This window comes from Eleutherodactylus coqui, chromosome 7, assembly GCF_035609145.1.
Source record: "Eleutherodactylus coqui strain aEleCoq1 chromosome 7, aEleCoq1.hap1, whole genome shotgun sequence".
Taxonomy (NCBI): Eukaryota; Metazoa; Chordata; class Amphibia; order Anura; family Eleutherodactylidae; genus Eleutherodactylus; species Eleutherodactylus coqui.
In genome coordinates, this window is record NC_089843.1 from 170,366,509 (window position 1) to 170,386,643 (window position 20,135).

Consider the following 20,135-nt stretch of genomic DNA (forward strand, 5'->3'; position numbering starts at 1 on the left):
GCTGCGGCCAGCATATTTACACAAATGCTTGTGTGTTTCTGCGATTATTTTTTTTTCAATGAGCGTATATTGAACTAGTGGAAGTGCCGATACTGAAAGCTCTGTGTGACAATATCATGTGGCAGATGGCCTATGTGGGTGTATAATACAGGGCCAGCACTGTACACGGAGGGAGGGGAGGGCTGTGTGAAGTATCCTGTATATTATTGTATTACAATCCACAATGTATACTCCGGTATAGTGATAAGCGGGATGTGTGACCGTATCATGAGGTAAATAGTACATGTGGGTGTACTGCACACTGCCAGCACTGTACATGGAGGGATATATGACCATATCATGAGGTAAATAGTACATGTGGGTGTACTGCACACTGCCAGCACTGTACATGGAGGGCTATATGACCGTATCATGAGGTAAATAGTACATGTGGGTGTACTACACACTGCCAGCACTGTACATGGAGGAGGGATGTGTGACCATATCATGAGGTAAATAGTACATGTGGGTGTACTGCACACTGCCAGCACTGTACATGGAGGGGTATATGACCATATCATGAGGTAAATAGTACATGTGGGTGTACTACACACTGTCAGCACTGTACATGGAGGAGGGATGTGTGACCATTTCATGAGGTAAATAGTACATGTGGGTGTACTGCACACTGTCAGCACTGTACATGGAGGGGTATATGACCATATCATGAGGTAAATAGTACATGTGGGTGTACTACACACTGTCAGCACTGTACATGGAGGGATATATGACCATACCATAAGGTAAATAGTACATCTGAGTGTACTACGCACTGCCAGCACTGTACATGGAATGATGTGTGAGGTATCCTGTGGTGGATCTATCAGGGTACGGTGATTATAGGGCTGTGTGACCGTATCATGAGGTAAATAGTACATGTAGATGTACTACACACTGCCAGCACTGTACATGGAGGGGTATATGACCATATCATGAGGTAAATAGTACATGTGGGTGTACTACACACTGCCAGCACTGTACATGGAATGATGTGTGAGGTATCCTGTGGTGGATCTATCAGGGTACGGTGTTTATAGGGCTGTGTGACCGTATCATGAGGTAACTAGTACACGTAGAAGGAAGGCTGTACACGGAGGGCTAGTGGAGCAGGGAGGGGGCTGGGAGGAGCGCTCTGTGACAGGATGGAAGGAGGGTCTGTGGAGGAAGCCGGCTATTCTGTCTGCTGCTATCAGTCTGGAGCTCTACATCACCCGGGAGGGCGGGACGGACGGAGGATTAAGCCGTCACATAGGGCATAACATGAACTGACGTCCACTCTGCATGGATAAGTGACCCTGTGGTAGAGCCGCTGCACACAGACCGCTGCCATCCATCCAGCACGTATACACACGGATGATGGATTCCCCCCGGTGTGCACACACGGCCGCCAGCACACAGCGTTCCCAATGTATGGGCTCTTACTGAGGCGCCCGCTCACAGGCTCACAGCAGAAGACTCAGTGATTGGAAGACCCTGGGCTACAGGCCTGGCAGTACGGCTTACAGCTGGCTCCTTCCCGGGCTCTCAGTCCTGATCTCCCCCGCAGCCAGCTCGGGGATCTGCCTTCATGTACCCGCACAATGTCCGGGAAGCATTACAAGGGTCCTGAGGTCAGCTGCTGCATCAAGTATTTTATATTCGCCTTCAATGTCATCTTCTGGGTAAGTGCTGCCCTCCTCCTCCTCCTCCACTTCTGGGGTTAGTAGGACCTCCATATAGAACTCCAGGGGGGTACAGTCTGCTCTGTTTACACTCATGGAGGGGGTATAAAGTCTGCACCCCTGATAAATGCCAGGGTTTGTCGTGTTATAGAATCTGACAAACACGAATCATTTCGGATTTCCTTCCGCCTCCAATGTGCCCCGTTATCTGCACAATCCCATTGGAAAACAAATCACCTAGTGTGGGTAACAAAAAAAATAATCATGTGTTTTGTGTACGGCGGCTGCACACAAGGGGGTCGGATCCCACATTAGGGGAGCCTGCGGTGGAATGCCACCCTGTGCCCGGCCGGCGTCCGCGCGTACCTGTAGTTTCTCTTCTTTTTCTGTACTGCAGATGGTCCGCACAGCTCGCCGTCGGACATATACAGAATATTTTTTTCACATTCCCCCTCCCAATGCCGTCGGTAGGCGATGAATTGGAATCCACAACCTTTTTACAATGTCAATTGCGGAGGGGCCGCGGGTCGCGTGACTTCTATTGAGTTACAATGGAAGCCGTCTGCGCGGAATCTGAAAAATAGAGAATGCTGCAACTTTTTTTTTTCTCCGCCGGCGGAAACCGCAATTGGTTTCTGTGAGTTGGGAAAAGCGTTTTTTACATAGCATGCTATGGACGATTTGTGCTGTGGATCTGCAGTCCGGACGCCAAACCTGGATTCTGCAATACAAATCTATTAATGTGCAGCCGGCCTAAGTATGAACACCCTCTTATATTTGGGGATGGGGCTGTTTTCAGTTAGCCAATCACCTTTAAACGCATGATCAATAGTAGTCAGCACTCCGCTGCCATTATTTACAGGGATTCTGGTTCCCCCATATAAAGTTCGGGTCTTCTAGATAGATTTTCCTGATGTTTTCTTGGTGGGTCGGTAACGATTTTACAGCACATCACAGGGATCTGAATGTTGGAAGGTATCAGTCAGGAGAAGGAGACCAAGACATCTCCAAGACATTACATATACCATGGTCTGCAAGGAGTGGATTATATTTAGCACTACAGTGACATTACCAAGAACTGCACATCCCTCAAAAATTGCTGAAAAGACCAGAAGAAAACTGTCCCTGGAGGCTGCCAAAGGCCTACAGCAACATTAAAGGAGCTGCAGGAATTTCTGGCAAGTACTAGTTATATAGTGCATGATACAGCCCTCTCTCGTATTCTTCATGTGTCTGGGCTGTGGGATAGGTTGGCAACATGGAAGCCTTATCTAACAAAGAAGAGCATCCAAGCCCGGCTATGTTTTTCCTAAACCTACATCAAGTCTGCCAGAAGTATGTGGAGAACATGTTACAGTCTGATGAGACCAAGGGGGAACTTTTTGGCCATAATTCCAAAAGGCATGTTTGGTGTAAAGCCAACACTGCGCAAAACCAAAAGATCACCAACCTGCAGTGAAGATGGTGGGGGCAGCATTAGGCTTTTGGATAGTTTTTCTGCTGCTGGAACTGGGGCTTCAGTCAAGGTGGAGGGAATTATGAAAAGTTCATTTTGATACAAAACCTTCAGGCCTCAGCTAAAAACATGACGAATTTCACAACGACCCAAATCATACCAAATCAGCAAAAGAAGGGCTTCACCAAAAGAAGATCAACATTTTGGAATGGCCCGACTAGAGCCCAGACCTGAATCCCATTGAAGATCTGTGGGTTGACCTGAAGAGGGCGCTACACATAAAATGCCCTCACAATCCAACAGATTTAGAATGCTTTTGCAAGGAAGATTGGCAAAGATTACCAAATCAAGATGTCCCATGCTGATAGACACCTACCCCAAAAAGCCTGAATGCTGTCATAAAGTTGAAGTGGGCTTCAACAAAGTATTAGTTTTAGGGTGTGCATATTTATGCAACCACGTTATTTTTTTCCACCCTAAAAGATTTCAGTTTTCAGTATAATTGTGCAGATAACGGGTCACATTGAAGGTGGAAATATATCTGGACTGATTCATCTTTGTCAGATTTTTTAACATGACAAAAACTGGGCATTTTAACAGGGTTGTGTAGACTTTTTATATCCCCCTGTCCATAAGTGTAACAGAGCAGACTGTACACCCCTGGAGTGCAGCACAAGGAGCTGGATGGAGTTATATCCACCGTATAGTATCATTGAAGATGGTTTCTTATTCTCAATAATTTTTTTTTTTTTGTGTTTCCCTGCATTAATAAACAGAACGTATTTTCATAATAAATTGCGTTGGGCCACCGATCTAACGCTGAAACCCCCGCATCAATTACAATTGAATCTAGGCTGGTTCAAAGTGGTTCTGGGTATCAAGCTGGCATTAAAGTGAGCAAAAGGCCGCCTTTTATTAATTTGAGTAAGTAACTGCAGTTTTCATGCCCATCACCAATTTGGGCTGTACTCCACTATATTTGCAGGGTATCGCCTTCTGGTGGTGGCAGCATTAGATCAGTGGCCCAAATCCATGTAACCCTTCAAATCCACTAGTTACTTGTTCAAATCGGCAAGAAATGGCTGTCTGCCCAACTTAATGCCAGCTTTCATACCCAGAGCCACCTTGGTCCAGGGTAATCTCAACTGTATTGGATGTGGGGCATCACCCTTTGTATGATGACGTTGTTTGATCAATGGCCCAAACTCATTTAACCCTTTGAATCACAGTTTTATGTGCACACATTAACGCCCATTTTTGTCCCCGTTTTTTATGGCATTTTCATGTGTTCTCCCCTCGGGACGACTCCCTGCAATGCAATTGTATAAAAATACATTATGTTCAGTAATGCACAAGGGGAAAAAAGAAACAAAAAAATAGTGAATAAGAAACCAACTTTGGTTCTGAATAAAAAAGTGAAGGAGCAAGAAACCAACTTCAGCATGGCATTTGTATCAATGTGGTTCTACATTGTGCTCCTAGTTCTATACACTGTGAGGAGAGTGATACATTGTGTACACATTGTAGCAGTTGTGTCTGCTGCTCATCTGCGTTTACAGGACCAAGAACCTTTTGTCAATGTAACTTCACCACTGCGGACGTGTCAGTGCAGCAGGTAATTGGGGGGCTGCAGGACCCAGGGGATGTCTCATTTAGTCCTAAAGGGGTTTATGGGAGTTTAATTAAAAATATGGACATAAATGAAACTACTTCACTTTTTCTATCTATTGGGGCAGACAACTACCGGTAGTAGGGAGTATGTAGTACTACTGGTAGAGAGTATCCCCATGTGGTCAGGTGACTGCGTGGGTGCTCACATAGTTGTGGATGACACCGGCGTTTGGTTATGTCATATGATTGGACAGATAATCTATAAGCAGAGAATGTGGACACAGGTTTCCAACATAGACAGAATAAGTAAATAAAATCATTGAAACTTGTTTCTTTTCCTATTTACAGCAGATTTGGGAGACAAAATGTAATCTTCCCAAAATATCCTTCAGGGCGGCTTCACACAGACATATTTGCACGCACAAAACACAGAGAATAGAACCCATTGATATCAATGGGTTCATTCTCATTCCTCTTTTTGTCTGCGCATTACTAACTCGCGCAAAAAAATAGAACCTGCTCTTCTTTGTGCGCGTTTGCATTCCAAAAGGCCCCATAGAAGTATATGAGGGTGCACAAATGCGCACACAGCACGCAACGGGACACGTGAAATAGAACACCTCTGGACCAAATTAGCTAAATAGTCTTTTAAATCACAGTGAGGGTCTGTACCGCACCCATGTGAACATACCCTGCGTATGCAAAAAATTACAGTAAAACGCACCATTTCGCACGCAAAAGTGCCCCCGTTCACGGCGCAAATGCATTGTGCTGAGCTGGTGCAAAAATGTGTACGCCCGTGCGAAGCCGCTCTCAGGGTGTGTTTACTTGGGGCAGAAATGCTGCACTTTCGCTTCACCTGACCAGAAGCGCTGCGCTCACTAGAGGCTGCTGGGTACACGATGTAAGGGTGCGCTGGTAGGTGAAGACTTCGGGGGAGAGCGCTGTCTCTTCTGAATTTAGCTGCAGGTACGCAGCTGATTTTGAGTCAACACCCGTACCAATGGTGTGGACATTCCACAGCATCTCCGCCCCGCAAACAAACCCTGAGGCCATTTTCATACGGTTGAGAAAATCGTGCGAGATTTGTGCGTTGCAAGACGCGCAAATTTCACACAAATGTGAACCCCATTCTTTGAAGCAATTTATTTCTTATTTTTTTGCCTGCGGAAAAATTTTTTTTGTATTTCCCATCTCTGGAACGCGTCACATCGCAAAATCCCACTTTTTCAATGGGGCAGCAAAGCCTCACACAACATGCGAGGTGCACTGGAGCGCGATGGGATTCTAAAGGCCGCAACAAAGGATCGCTACTTCCCTGAAGTGCCGCGAGGCATTTTTAACACAAAAACACCTTGCACCACCGAGTTTCACAGCCCAACATGTGAAATTAGCCACAGGGTGCGCTCAGATTTGGGGCAGATTTGACCCCTTTTAACCCCCTTCATTTTATTTTAAATTTCAAATGGTAAAATCTGCAGTAAAATCTTTGATAAAATCCGCAGCAAATTGGCTACATGTGAACCCCCTAGGGCTCCTTCACTCTGGCCAATGCGATTGTGCTGTGAGAAAACCGCAGCAAAACCATGACTTTTTCCTGTAATTTTTGAGAATCAGTGCTGCTTTTTCTGTTTGTGATTTTTGCCACGTTTTTTTTTTAGCACAAAAGTTAATAGGACTTTCTAATGTTAAAAACGCGTCGCACGAAAATTGCAAGTTCGTGCTATGTGATGCGTTAAAAAGGAGGCGCCATACGAAAAATTTTTTCTTTTCCACTCAACTTCGCGTGAGTGAAAACATCGCAAATGTGAAGGAAAGCATTGAAAAGCTTGGGTTTCATAAATCAGCGTTTTCACTCACATGATTTTCTCACCAGTGTGAAGACGCCCTTAGGCCAGTAACACCCCAGCATATTCAGCCATTTACGGGTTTGTATGGAGGGTCCCGCCCTGACTGCGGGGGTCCTGATCCTCATCTACAATGTTCATATTTTTGGTCAGCAGACCGCGGTCTGGCCGAGACACATGTCTGTATTATACACGTGTCCGTGGCCAGAATACGCCATAAATGTTCCCAGCCAAATTCACTTATCGCATTGCGTGATATTTCTGCAACAAATCTGGCACGTTACAGATCCAACATTACACAGCATGACCATCGTCTACGGTGGTTTCTGTCCATTATAAGGCTGCATGCGTAATCCGACCCCCGAAAGCAGCGGCGTCCGGGCGAACCTGTGTTGTTTTTTTTATCCCCATCTGTACTGCGGATGGTCCGAACAGCTCGCCATAAATGGTTTCCGCTCGTGTGCAGGAAGAATCCCTTTCCCACAGCATGCTATGGACATTATTTGCTGCGGACCCGCCTCCGGGTTCCACAATGCAGATCCGCCCGTGTGCCCGCAGGTGAGCGCAAATAGGAACTCCATTCTTTTGAACACAGCGATTTAAAAACTGAATAAATTCCCCTCCCTGAAAAGCGCCTTACATCCGTGCGTAAAATGCATGTTGAGAAGCGCGATATCGCACTCGCCCGTGTGAATGTAGCCTAAGTGAATAGTGCGTGTAAAACCCCATTCATTGTACAGGACATTGCTGTGGAATTTTGGTTCACATAGCACCGCCAACATCCACACAGTTCTAGAATATGGTCACACGGAGGTGATTTGCTGCAGACGTGGTTCCAAAATGTGATGCGATCAGCAGATTTCACCCTTTCAATTGAATTCAAATTGAAGCAGTTAAATCTGCTGCAGATCTGCTCCAACGTACCTGCTAAAGTCCACAGCACATCGTCTGCTTCTGAACACGTCCTTAGGGCTTAATCAGACGACTGTATATCGGCTCGGTATTCACGCCCGGCCGATATACGTTGACCCTCTCTGCAGGGGGAGGTGGATGGAAGGGCCAGAAGCAGTTTCAGACCTTAGCTCCGCCCCCGCCCCCGTCGCTGCAGAAATACCGCCACATTTACAGTACAAGCCATGTGGGGGGATGTAAAAAATGCCTTTCACATGGTGAGGAAGAATCTTGCTGCAGCGTTCAGTCGTTGGACTACAAGCGATGACTTCCGCAAGTAAAAACGCAGCCAAACCCGCTCCATTGTGCCTTCAGAAAACTGCTAATATCCCAATAAACACATTGGATATGTTTGGCTGATATATTAATAAGTGTCAGCTGTTCCCGCAGATGAGATGTTTGAGGCGGCAGCTTTCCCCATTTATCCCCCCTATTAATATGCACATTTGTCTCCATCAAACATGTATGCGATTAGTATGATGTGCGGCCGGCTTATAAACAACGGCGTGTGGAAAGCATGGTCCATCTACTAGCCCCTGATGGTGTGTGCTCAGGCCTGCACCTATATACTGTATGGGAGCCGCCATCTATAGTGTACGGAGAGGCTGTCAGGGATCTGGGGCGCCGCTGCTCGGTGACAGACACTTGTTATCATTTATTTATAAGGTGCTGCATGCATTTATGAGTTGTGTGGAAATTAGGCATAATTATAACCTAATGTTATGCATCGCGTCTGTTAGCGGGCCTACCAGCGGAAGGCTTGGTTCCGTGTTTTCTATCATAGTAATACTAGCAGGTTGTGGGCTATTATGTTATAATTGTATACTAATTTTATGACAATATGTACAGTATGTGTTCTGCTCTTCGTAAGGGCTCTTTCACACGACCGTATGCAATTTTGCATTCTCTCGGCCGCGTCGTAAAATTGCATGAATTGGCTGTTTTTCCATGATCGCAGACAGTGTTTTCTTGCGCATTCACACGACCGGGAGCAATGTTTTTAGCATGGCACCCCGTAAAGCCCTCGCTCTGCAAAAATCCTCATAATGCCTTCCAATGCCTATATAGAGGCACCTGTAAGCTTTTCGCAGCGGTGGACGCTGCTGAAATGCCTCCCCCTCCCTTTTTTTCCCAGCTCCCATAGGACTCTAGGGGAGCCGCCGCCATATATCGGACAAAAGCTAGTTCCAGAACTATCTTTTTAGCCACTGTACATACGCCGGCCGTATTTCGTTCGCATATGATCCATTTTGGAGGATCAGATGTATTTACGCACCGTATATTCGCCCGTGTGACCGAATGCATTGGAAACCAATGCCTCAGATGGTCGCGTATTTTGGTCGGCAGTAACAAGGTCTCCGTTTATACACTTGTGTCAATGAAGCCCAAGGGCTTTTACCCGCTTGCGTTTTCTAATGTGATTGTCAATTGCACATAAATCGCAAAGCACAAACTTGTGATGCATTTTTAACATTAGAAAGTGCCATTGACAATCACGTTAAAAAAGCAGCAATATCGCAGCGTTTAAAAAACCGCAGGTGGGTGTGAGCCCTGAGGGTGCATTCACATGGGCGAGATTCACAAACCATTTCCGTGCGTTGCGAGATGCACAGACATTGCGTGCGCAAAGAACTCATTGTTTTCAATGCGTAAATGAACATGAGCGATTTTTCGCTCACACCAATAGGACGTCCGGATCTTTTATTTTTGTACTATTTTTAGGAGATTCTGTCAAAGAATTATTTCCTACAGGAGCCAAAAAAAGTGGCATCACACTCACATGTAGATGGAATCTAATACAAGTTCAGTTTTATATTTTTACTCTTGGCATAACATGATTTTTACGCAATGAAGATGCACAGTGATGTCTCTGATCACGCAAAACATATCGCAATCGTGTGCACAGTCACAGGTTTATGAGTGCGATGTGGGTCAGAGCTTCTTGGTCCAATATCAAACGCGTGACCGGGCAAAGTTTCATATGTGCAGCGCATGAAACTTTGCCTGTTCACTGGAGCAGCTGCTCCACCAAGGTCCCAGTGTTCAGTGATGATGGGGCTCCCCGCGGGGATGAAGGAATCCCCTGCCACATCTGTCACAGTGTGGCAGTGGAGCGCGATGCTATGCCATTGCTTTCAATTGGGTGAAGGCAACCCCTGCAGGGATTTTCGGGGAAATATAAGCACTTCCCAGAAAATAAACCCTAGCTGCTTGAAAAAAAATTAATAATAATGCATTACCTCTCTGGCGTGTCTTCTCCCCGACTCCCCTGCACTGTTCTAAAGCATTTTCTTCTGGCTGGGGATTTAAAAATCCCTGCCTCCTGAAAGCGCTGCCTCAGATTGGTCACAGCGCTCAGCCAATCAGAGGCAGTGCTCAGCCATTCCCTGAACAGGAACCTGCTGACATGGAGATCTACTGGTCTCTGTTTTAGCAGTTTTCATTAATCGCCTAGATAGGTTCAGTTCCAGTCCCGTCCACGGGGGCTGTTTATGGGATTTTATTTGAAAACCCTGACAGGACCCCCCTGACGGAGGCTGTGATGAGGTCTGTGTTAGCAGCCGCTTTAGGAACTTCTGTTGTAGATCTGCAGTTTTTTTGCAGCAAAAATAGTGGGGCATGTAGTGCTAATTGTGCAGTCAAAATGACCGACCCCTCAGTGAAACCTGGTGACCCTCACGTTATGTCGGTGGGGTCCATAGGGGCGCTGGTATCGGTTATGGGACTGATCGGTAACTTATGATAAAAGAAGTCCTGAAGAGTTTTAGGGCTTATTCAGACGGCCGTATTTGCGCAGACATTTCCGCATATAAATAAGTTGCACATAAAAGGCGGCCATGCGTTGCATTGGACTTCAGTTGCTTCATTCAGATGTACGTGTTTTTTCCATGCAGAATATTTGCGCGAGAAAAAAATTGGACCTGCTCTATCTCTAGCGGACGTCTTTTTTTTTTTTTTTTTTTTTTTCTTTTTTGCTACGATGCGTGAAAAGAAAAGTCCAGTCTTGCCCTATCTTTTGCCGAATTACGCAGCGAGCACCTGTAGACTTCTACGGCAGCTGAATGAAGGGAGGGAGTTTCCCTGTGTGCAGCGGTCACCCTAATTAGGCATTAATTGTCATTCTGAGCATATTATTCCGATTATTGGTTGCCATTGCTGGAGTGTATTTTTTTACATACACATAGCGGCGCCTGGCTTTAAATACGACAATTATGATCGGGGGTCAATCACGTGAATATACGCTGCGTACGGGCGATTGTCTAAACGCATCCGCTTGTGTGAAGAGGCCTGACACTTATTCTGCTAATCTACGGATTTGGAGGCGCTGCAGACGGCTGCCACTCAAACCGGATGAGTCACATTTCTCAAGGCTGTCGGATTGCTTAGCAATTCATGTCTGAAAAATCAGTGTAGCATGCGACTGATCAGCTTACCATTAAGAAACGGTAAATCAGCTACACTTTACAGCTCCAGACCCCATCTTCTTCAATGCTAGTAACTGGCATAACCACACTGATGAGTCCCCTCACTGAGCTCTACACATTGCATGGAGATGGTTCCTGCGTTACACCAACGTCATACTGATGTGGCCCTGAAGACCAAGGCTTACAATAAGGGAATTTATAACGTATAGAACTTTGTTCGGATTGTTTTCCCTCCGTATACGTGCACTCGCCCATTCTCAATCTTAGTGTGTGGACTCAAAAAATGTGTTCCAGACATTTGCATTGATTTAAAATGAACCAGACTTGGCCCGGGACGGGCGCCCTGTACATCGGGGCTAAGAGCTGTCCCGGGACGGGCGCCCTGTACATCGGGGCTAAGAGCTGTCCCGGGACGGGCGCCCTGTACATCGGGGCTAGGAGCTGTCCCGGGACGGGCGCCCTGTACATCGGGGCTAGGAGCTGTCCCGGGACGGGCGCCCTGTACATCGGGGCTAGGAGCTGTCCCGGGACGGGCGCCCTGTACATCGGGGCTAGGAGCTGTCCCGGGACGGGCGCCCTGTACATCGGGGCTAGGAGCTGGCCCGGGACGGGCGCCCTGTACATCGGGGCTAGGAGCTGGCCCGGGACGGGCGCCCTGTACATCGGGGCTAGGAGCTGGCCCGGGACGGGCGCCCTGTACATCGGGGCTAGGAGCTGGCCCGGGACGGGCGCCCTGTACATCGGGGCTAGGAGCTGGCCCGGGACGGGCGCCCTGTACATCGGGGCTAGGAGCTGGCCCGGGACGGGCGCCCTGTACATCGGGGCTAGGAGCTGGCCCGGGACGGGCGCCCTGTACATCGGGGCTAGGAGCTGGCCCGGGACGGGCGCCCTGTACATCGGGGCTAGGAGCTGGCCCGGGACGGGCGCCCTGTACATCGGGGCTAGGAGCTGGCCCGGGACGGGCGCCCTGTACATCGGGGCTAGGAGCTGGCCCGGGACGGGCGCCCTGTACATCGGGGCTAGGAGCTGGCCCGGGACGGGCGCCCTGTACATCGGGGCTAGGAGCTGGCCCGGGACGGGCGCCCTGTACATCGGGGCTAGGAGCTGGCCCGGGACGGGCGCCCTGTACATCGGGGCTAGGAGCTGGCCCGGGACGGGCGCCCTGTACATCGGGGCTAGGAGCTGGCCCGGGACGGGCGCCCTGTACATCGGGGCTAGGAGCTGGCGCGGGACGGGCGCCCTGTACATCGGGGCTAGGAGCTGGCGCGGGACGGGCGCCCTGTACATCGGGGCTAGGAGCTGGCGCGGGACGGGCGCCCTGTACATCGGGGCTAGGAGCTGGCCCGGGACGGGCGCCCTGTACATCGGGGCTAGGAGCTGGCCCGGGACGGGCGCCCTGTACATCGGGGCTAGGAGCTGGCCCGGGACGGGCGCCCTGTACATCGGGGCTAGGAGCTGGCCCGGGACGGGCGCCCTGTACATCGGGGCTAGGAGCTGGCCCGGGACGGGCGCCCTGTACATCGGGGCTAGGAGCTGGCCCGGGACGGGCGCCCTGTACATCGGGGCTAGGAGCTGGCCCGGGACGGGCGCCCTGTACATCGGGGCTAGGAGCTGGCACGGGCGCCCTGTACATCGGGGGCTAGAGTTGGGACGGGCAAATACGTTTGTATGAACCCGGCAGAGCATATTGTATATTCCCTATGTATTGCACATGGTGCTCGGGGAGAAGCGTCCATCAGTTTTGTCCCTGGAGTATGTGGAAGGAGCTCTCGGCCAGTCAGCTGAGAAGGGTTGCATAGCGCAATAAGGCATCTTTTAATCTGGCATCGGCAGGGCTGTTCATTGCCAGATCTGTCAGTCCTCCTGCTGTATTGGGAGAACGACTGTCCATCAGTAGTAGTCCTCCGATCAATATCACTTGCAGTTTTCCTCTAAGCTATGGCTGCACAGCAATAAGTTCCATGTAGTTATCCCACTAATGCCGTCATGTTAGACAGCTCAACACATGTACATGTCTAATGTCATTCATTGTTTTGGGGGTTGGAGGCTTTGCTCTGGATCTGACTCTTTAATCTGACTTTATTCCATAGGCTTTTCAATAGATCTTAAAAAAGCACCTTCAAAATGTTAGGAGTAAAAAAAAAAAAATGCTTGATACAAAAAACCCCACTATAAAAACTGATTGAAGGGAGTGTAAAAGCTAAAGTGTGAGTGAAGCCTAAGGAGGTTCCCCCCTAGTAGCTGATGGCACATTGCTGGGCTATGCCGTCCCTTACTGATTGGGTAGGTTGTGACTGCCTTGACCTGGACAATCCTTATGTCCCCTTTAGACGGGGCGTTAGTCGTGTAAGTGACTGCACGAGAGCGGATGTCCCCGCTAAGGTCGTTAGCGCTTGTACAGAGCATTTAGACAGCAGACTTCACCGCTGGATCGCGGGCTTCTATGTGAAGCGCTGAGCGGGGAGCGTCTCCAAGAACCCCGCGATCCAGCAATGGTTTTTATGCAGCAATAATGAAAAGTGGAGGAAGAACCAACCATTTCTTTGCATTTACACAGGATGATTATCGCTCAATTTAGGTCGTTTGAGCAATAATTGTCTCATGTAAACGAACCTTTTAAAATGAAGGAGCTGCAAATGTACCTAAACTGATTCCTTACTGTTCCCTCCATTACACCCCTGCAGCACGGTCACATTGTCTTTTTGGACTAGTTGCCCCTTTAAATGATATAATCTTATTAGGCACAAACTTGGAATAGCCTTTTGTTCAGTTTTGGAAGGCAGCTTAAAAAGGAACGTCTTATGTAATGTATTAAATGTTCGTAGTATTTAGATGAAAGGCTGTAGAAAACCTGTATATATTTTTTAATGGTTAGCTAATTACTTTTTATTCCTAAAACCTTTCCCAGTAGCGACCATAGTGGGATAACACACGTCCTTCCTGTATGGGCAGTCTAGAACGGGGTGTGTGCTTTATGACAATGGAAATTAATAGTTAATTGACAGAGAAATGTCATGGAGTCATACAATCCCAAGGAAGTGATGAGGTGAAAGGAAAGGACATGGCAGCTGGATGTAGAGCCATCCCTGTGTATATAGTGTGAGGGTACTTTTATATATAGACTGATATTGCCCGAGAAATCCTCAAAAGAGCGATTTCCAGCAATGGTCGTCCCATGTAAAAGCAGGACCCAACAGGGTACTAAGCGAGAAATCGCTAATTAGTTGCTTAGTGTCAGTGATCTTAAACAAAGCAATTAATGACGACTACTTCCTCGGTGTAAACAGGCAGTTGTTCATCTATGACTACCTGTTCACTGTGAATGGAGGCGGCTGGCTGAAAGAGATCGCTGAGCGAGGGCCGCTCCTGTGTAAAAGCATAGGAGCGATCATCGTTGGGACGACTATTGGGTTTTTAAGTGCCCGACAGTCATCCCGTGTAACAGTACCCTAACTGTCCTGCCTTATCTAGGCTTCTAGCAGTACAATAGAGCCGCCGTTAATAGTCCCCACCCTCTGCTGGACCTGACCCAGTCTATGAAGCAAAGCTACTGAAAACACAAAGCATCAGTCTGCATTGTGTAAACTCCATAAATCCCCCAAAATGAAAAAATGTGTATAATCTTATTTCAGCAATTTATACCTTTTTTAGGAACTATAAAGCTTTCATTTCTCAGTAGATGGCTGTCATGAATTTCTGGTTATTCTGGTTTTAGCACCGTTGTATGGCAAACCAGTGACAGCGTAGGAAACAGATTGGTTTTAATTTTGTATTATCCTATCTATTTTGTAGCGTTTTCCCTTTTGTAGAGTGGCTTCTGATAAATCCTCTCGGAGGTTTAGTTCAAAAGCAGCCGTTTGTGTGTAGAGAATAATCCTCAGGATATAATGGAGATTACCTCAATTTCCTGCGCTGGTTTGCCCAGGCTATAACATGGACAGAAATGGGATATTCAGCATAAATTCTCTGCTCTTGATTTCATGCCATTTGTCACATCATATATGCTGTTTCTATAGAAACACTGTAGGACACGGCCCCAAGAAGTAGAACAATCCCTTTGTACAATATTAGTTCTAGAGCTGGAGCTGCTAGAGGGCCGGCTAACCACACCGACGAAACCAGATTATAACCGTATTCTGGAGCGTTGATGATTCCTAGTTTACCCGTCATTTACATTGTACGGGATTGGGTTCTCTGTCTACACCAACTGCACTGTGCGCCCTGCTCAGCATGGGAAAAGTTGTCTGTAGACTTCATGATGTGCATTGTGTTTTTCTGCTAGAAATAAAAGTTGCTGAATTGGCATCTTGTATGAACTTTTTTTTTATTTTTTATTTTTTTAAAGGGCATGTCTGGCAAAAAAAATATTTTTTTTCTCTTTACACTTACTAAAAGTATTTTTTATCCCCAGATATTCCAGGATTAATGTTAGAATAGCGCCACCTGCTGTTTCTATTGAGGAGCTTTTCTGCATCCACCTCAGTAAATGTTCCATGGTGGTCACACCTGCTGTTGCTACTCTGCAGTAACATTGTTTCACTCATCACTTGTTCACTAACTTCAGGGATTCCTCCCAGTTGAGCAGATGGAGAAGCCAGACTGAGCAGTTGGAGCAATAAGGCCTCCTGCACACGGCAGAGCTGGATTCCGCATGCGGAATCATGCAGCAGAATCCAGCCCTGGGAGCACTGGCATCCGCGCGTACCTGCTTACTTTCATATTCATCTGTGCTGCGGATGGTCCGCACGGCTTGGACATGCACTACACAGATTTTTTTTTTGTTAACTCCCGCTTTTCTCGTGTCATCGCTAATGTTGATTGTGGAAGGGCCGCGGATCAGACCGCTTCCAGTGACTTCAATGGAAGCCATCTGCATGGGATGTGCGCAAAAATGGAGCATACTGCGATCTTTCCTCCGCTTGCAGAAATCGATTTCCCATAGCATGCTATGGGTGTTATTTGCTGCAGATCCACAGTGAAGACGCCCGCTGCGGATTCCACTGCATATATCGGCCCCTTGATCAGGAGGCCTAATTGAGGTGGGCACAGAGTGGACACAGCTGCTGGCACTATTGTAACATTAGTCCTAGAATAATTGGGGATAGAAATGTTTTTTAGAATTTGTAAATACAAAAAAATCCTATGCTTGTGTAACTATAAAAAATCTGCATCATAGATGACACCATTTCACCACAGGAAACATCATCCCTTCAATTAAAGGAATGAAATCTGCTGCAGTTCTGCAAATGCTGTGGATTTTGATGCAGATTTTGGTGCAAATCTATACTGAGATGTGCAGAGGAAAAATTTTGCTGCTTTTCATATGGACCCGCGCCAAAATCCACCTTGTGCTAAAATGCTCTGAACAATATGTTTGATGGGACTATATATATATATATATTTTATATTCAACTGTTTCTAAATTATCTTGACCTCACAGATACTGAATTTCTAAAAGTGACAGCCATGAGTGGTGGACATCATGATGACAACTAGACCGTGAGTGGTGGCCATCATGATGACAACTAGACCGTGAGTGGTGGCCATCATGACGACAACTAGACCGTGAGTGGTGGCCATCATGACGACAACTAGACCGTGAGTGGTGGCCATCATGACGACAACTAGACCGTGAGTGGTGGCCATCATGACGACAACTAGACCGTGAGTGGTGGCCATCATGATGACAACTAGACCGTGAGTGGTGGCCATCATGACGACAACTAGACCGTGAGTGGTGGCCATCATGACGACAACTAGACCGTGAGTGGTGGCCATCATGACGACAACTAGACCGTGAGTGGTGGCCATCATGACGACAACTAGACCGTGAGTGGTGGCCATCATGACGACAACTAGACCGTGAGTGGTGGCCATCATGACGACAACTAGACCGTGAGTGGTGGCCATCATGACGACAACTAGACCGTGAGTGGTGGCCATCATGACGACAACTAGACCGTGAGTGGTGGCCATCATGACGACAACTAGACCGTGAGTGGTGGCCATCATGACGACAACTAGACCGTGAGTGGTGGCCATCATGACGACAACTAGACCGTGAGTGGTGGCCATCATGACGACAACTAGACCGTGAGTGGTGGCCATCATGACGACAACTAGACCGTGAGTGGTGGCCATCATGACGACAACTAGACCGTGAGTGGTGGCCATCATGACGACAACTAGACCGTGAGTGGTGGCCATCATGACGACAACTAGACCGTGAGTGGTGGCCATCATGACGACAACTAGACCGTGAGTGGTGGCCATCATGACGACAACTAGACCGTGAGTGGTGGCCATCATGACGACAACTAGATAGCATGTAGGACGACTAATGGATAGGTAATAAAAGTCTGATTGGGGGTCTCACTGCTGAGACCCACACTGATCCTGAGAACGGGGGGTACCGTGTGTTTGTGTCTTAAATGGAGCAGTCACAAATGAGCGGTTCCTTTCTATTCATTTTAACGATGCTGATGGAATTGGCCAAGTACAAGCACTTGGCTATCACTGGTAGTCTCGTTGAATGAATGTAGCGTTTGCTGTTCCATTTAATCTCCTCCTCACTGTGGGAGGTGCAATGAGCCTGCAGTGAGGAGGGGGACATGGGTGCCCTGTTCTTGGGATCGGGGGTCTCCGCAGTGGGTGTTCTAACTTGTCTCGCAGTGGGTGGGCCTTATGGTGTGTTTTTGTATTTGCTTGAGGTGAACTACAGCTAAGCTAATATACTAGGGAGGGCAACATTGCAGAGATGTGACAGAAGCTGGCTGACGGGGGGATGTGTGAAGACAACGGGAAATAGATTTTGTCCCTAATAAAGCATTTAAGGAATTGCTGTGCTTGTGTAGAGGAATGGGCCCTATCTGTTTACGTAAGAAAATTGCATGCAGAGCAATCCCTTAGGACCCTTTTACATGGGCTGATAAACTGTCCAGATTACCCCCTTAATGGAAATCGGAACGATTATCGTCCAGTGTAAAAGCATGCCACGACTGAATGACGAATGAGAATTCATTCACTTCTTCTCGTTCAGTTTCTGCATGCAGAAAACTGGAAAACAGATCGTCCCATGTAAACAGGCTTATGAATGACTGCCTGTTTATTGTGAATGAAGGAAGATGGACCGGAACAATTCCTGGCCCGGTTCACCTCCATTCAGACAGCGATGGTCCTTCCTCGATGTAAATAAAAAAGTGTCTTGTTCTTCTTATGGCTTTTTTAGCAGAAAAAAAAAATCTAAGTTGCCTTAAGTATGGAAAAATCGAGATTTTAATTTTTGGTCATTGCGGTTGATAGTAATGTTGCTGCGGTGCAAGATAGTAATGCATGTGTATACGGGGGTTTCCCCTTATTTTTTTTTTTGCTTTTTGGAGCCCAGATAGCCCTGATAGCGGCCTTGGATGTACAACCCCTCCTCTGGCTGCTTCTCAGTTACCACTTATGAACATCTGTTGAGAGAAGCCGCATGCTAGTCACTGGAATTACCCTGTAAATAAATTGTGTTTGTAGATTGTATGGTGTGAATATAGATGGTATAGATTAATATAATGAATGCTCCTCTAGGTTACACACAGACGAACAGTGAATGTTCACTTTGGCTGCAGACATTATGGCTCCTTGGGCGGCATCGGGTTAGGGAAGACCAGCTCCATATGTGGCCGCCGCGGTCTGCAAGAAGTTGTGGTTTTCTCAGGTTTATTTTCTGTGTAGATTTAAGTGCTTAAAAAGGCATTTTGATCAAAGATTCTGTAATTATTGCCTACTACACAGCCAAACCCTTCTCTAGTAGTTTTCATAGTTCCATCAGCTTCAGAAAATGTAATCTCTGGCTCAGAATATCAGCAAAGCCACATGAAACGTGTCCAGAACAATTAGTGGTTATGTCGTACTTTATTATTTCTATACCGTGTGTTTCTTTTTAACTATTGGTTAGGGAAAGCACATTAAAGCCGTACATCCCTGTCTGTACTTAAACCCTGAAAAGCAAAGTTCAAAGCAGTCATTCTATTTGTTAATTTATATATGTGGAACGTATAATTGACAAAAACATACACATTGTAGCGTGAGACTGAAGCCGTGTCCTAGCTGTGCGGGACGCAGACTTCATAGCCTTAAAGGAGTTGTTTCATCGATGCGACCGCTATTTACCTGTAAGGCCTCCCTCACACAGGGGTTTGCAGAAACGCACCGTTTTTCAACGCTGTGTTTACTGCAGATTCCGCCCGGTTTCAGCAGCGTTGGCATGCGTTATGCCAGCGTTATGCCAGCGTTTTCAGCACAGCCAAGGCTGCGGATATAAGAAAAAGATCAATACTCGCCTAGCTGGAGAAGTCGCTGTCCCCGGCGCCGCTGTCAGGACCTTGTGAAGCCGTCTGATTGGCTGAGTGCCGTTGAGTGACAGCCGGCTGAGCCAATCAGAGCCAGCACTCGATGCGTCCAATCACAGCCATTCAATTAATGAATGGCTGTGATTGGACGCATCCAGCACTGGCTGTGATTGGCTGAGTGGGTTGTCACTCAGCGGCGCTAAGCTAGTCAAAGCACTCTCTCATTGGAGGAGGGGATTTCGAATCCCCGTCACCAGAGAAACCGTTCCCCTGCTGGCTGAGAATCTGAGAGCGCCACCGGGGACATTGGCATCACCTGCAAGGTGAGCATTGATTAATCTTTTTTGACTCAGGCAGTGTAGCTAGGGTGTTTAGCGCTGCCAAAAGAGTGGCACCAAGTTGTGCCGCGTTTTCGGCATCGCTGAAATTGCTGCCCATTCATTTCAGTTGGTAACACAGGGCTGAAAAAGGCCAGGAATGGAACATGCGTTGACGACGCTGCGTTTTCAGCCCTGTGTGAGCAGCCCCACTGAAATGAATAGGAGCCTTGTACAGCGTTTAGCGCAGCGCTAAACGCTGTACAAATACGCCTGTGAGGGAGGCCTAAGAGTGATCGCTGGGGGACCAGACGCTTTTCTATCGCTTCCGAGCATGGGACGTCTCTCTTTTACATCCGTATGCTGTTATAGGGCTTATAGGACACCCCATCAAGTAGTTATCGTATCCCAATAAAAAATGTTACTAGTATTATTGTCTTAAAGGGGTTGTCCAAGGTAATTTTTTAAAATGTTTTCCCCATGGCAAAACCTAAT

The 20,135-nt window shown here is 47.4% G+C and overlaps 1 protein-coding gene across 1 annotated transcript in view; it reads left to right on the top strand.

The window, feature by feature from the left end:
- The first annotated feature begins 1,216 nt into the window (after window positions 1–1,216).
- TSPAN5 (tetraspanin 5) overlaps window positions 1,217–20,135 on the top strand; it is a 144,168-nt gene continuing 125,249 nt past the window's right edge. Inside the window, exon 1 of the mRNA XM_066574014.1 lies at window positions 1,217–1,700. Within this exon, the coding sequence (XP_066430111.1) occupies window positions 1,620–1,700 (81 nt within the window). The 5' untranslated portion in view covers window positions 1,217–1,619. The remainder of the gene's footprint in view (window positions 1,701–20,135) is intronic.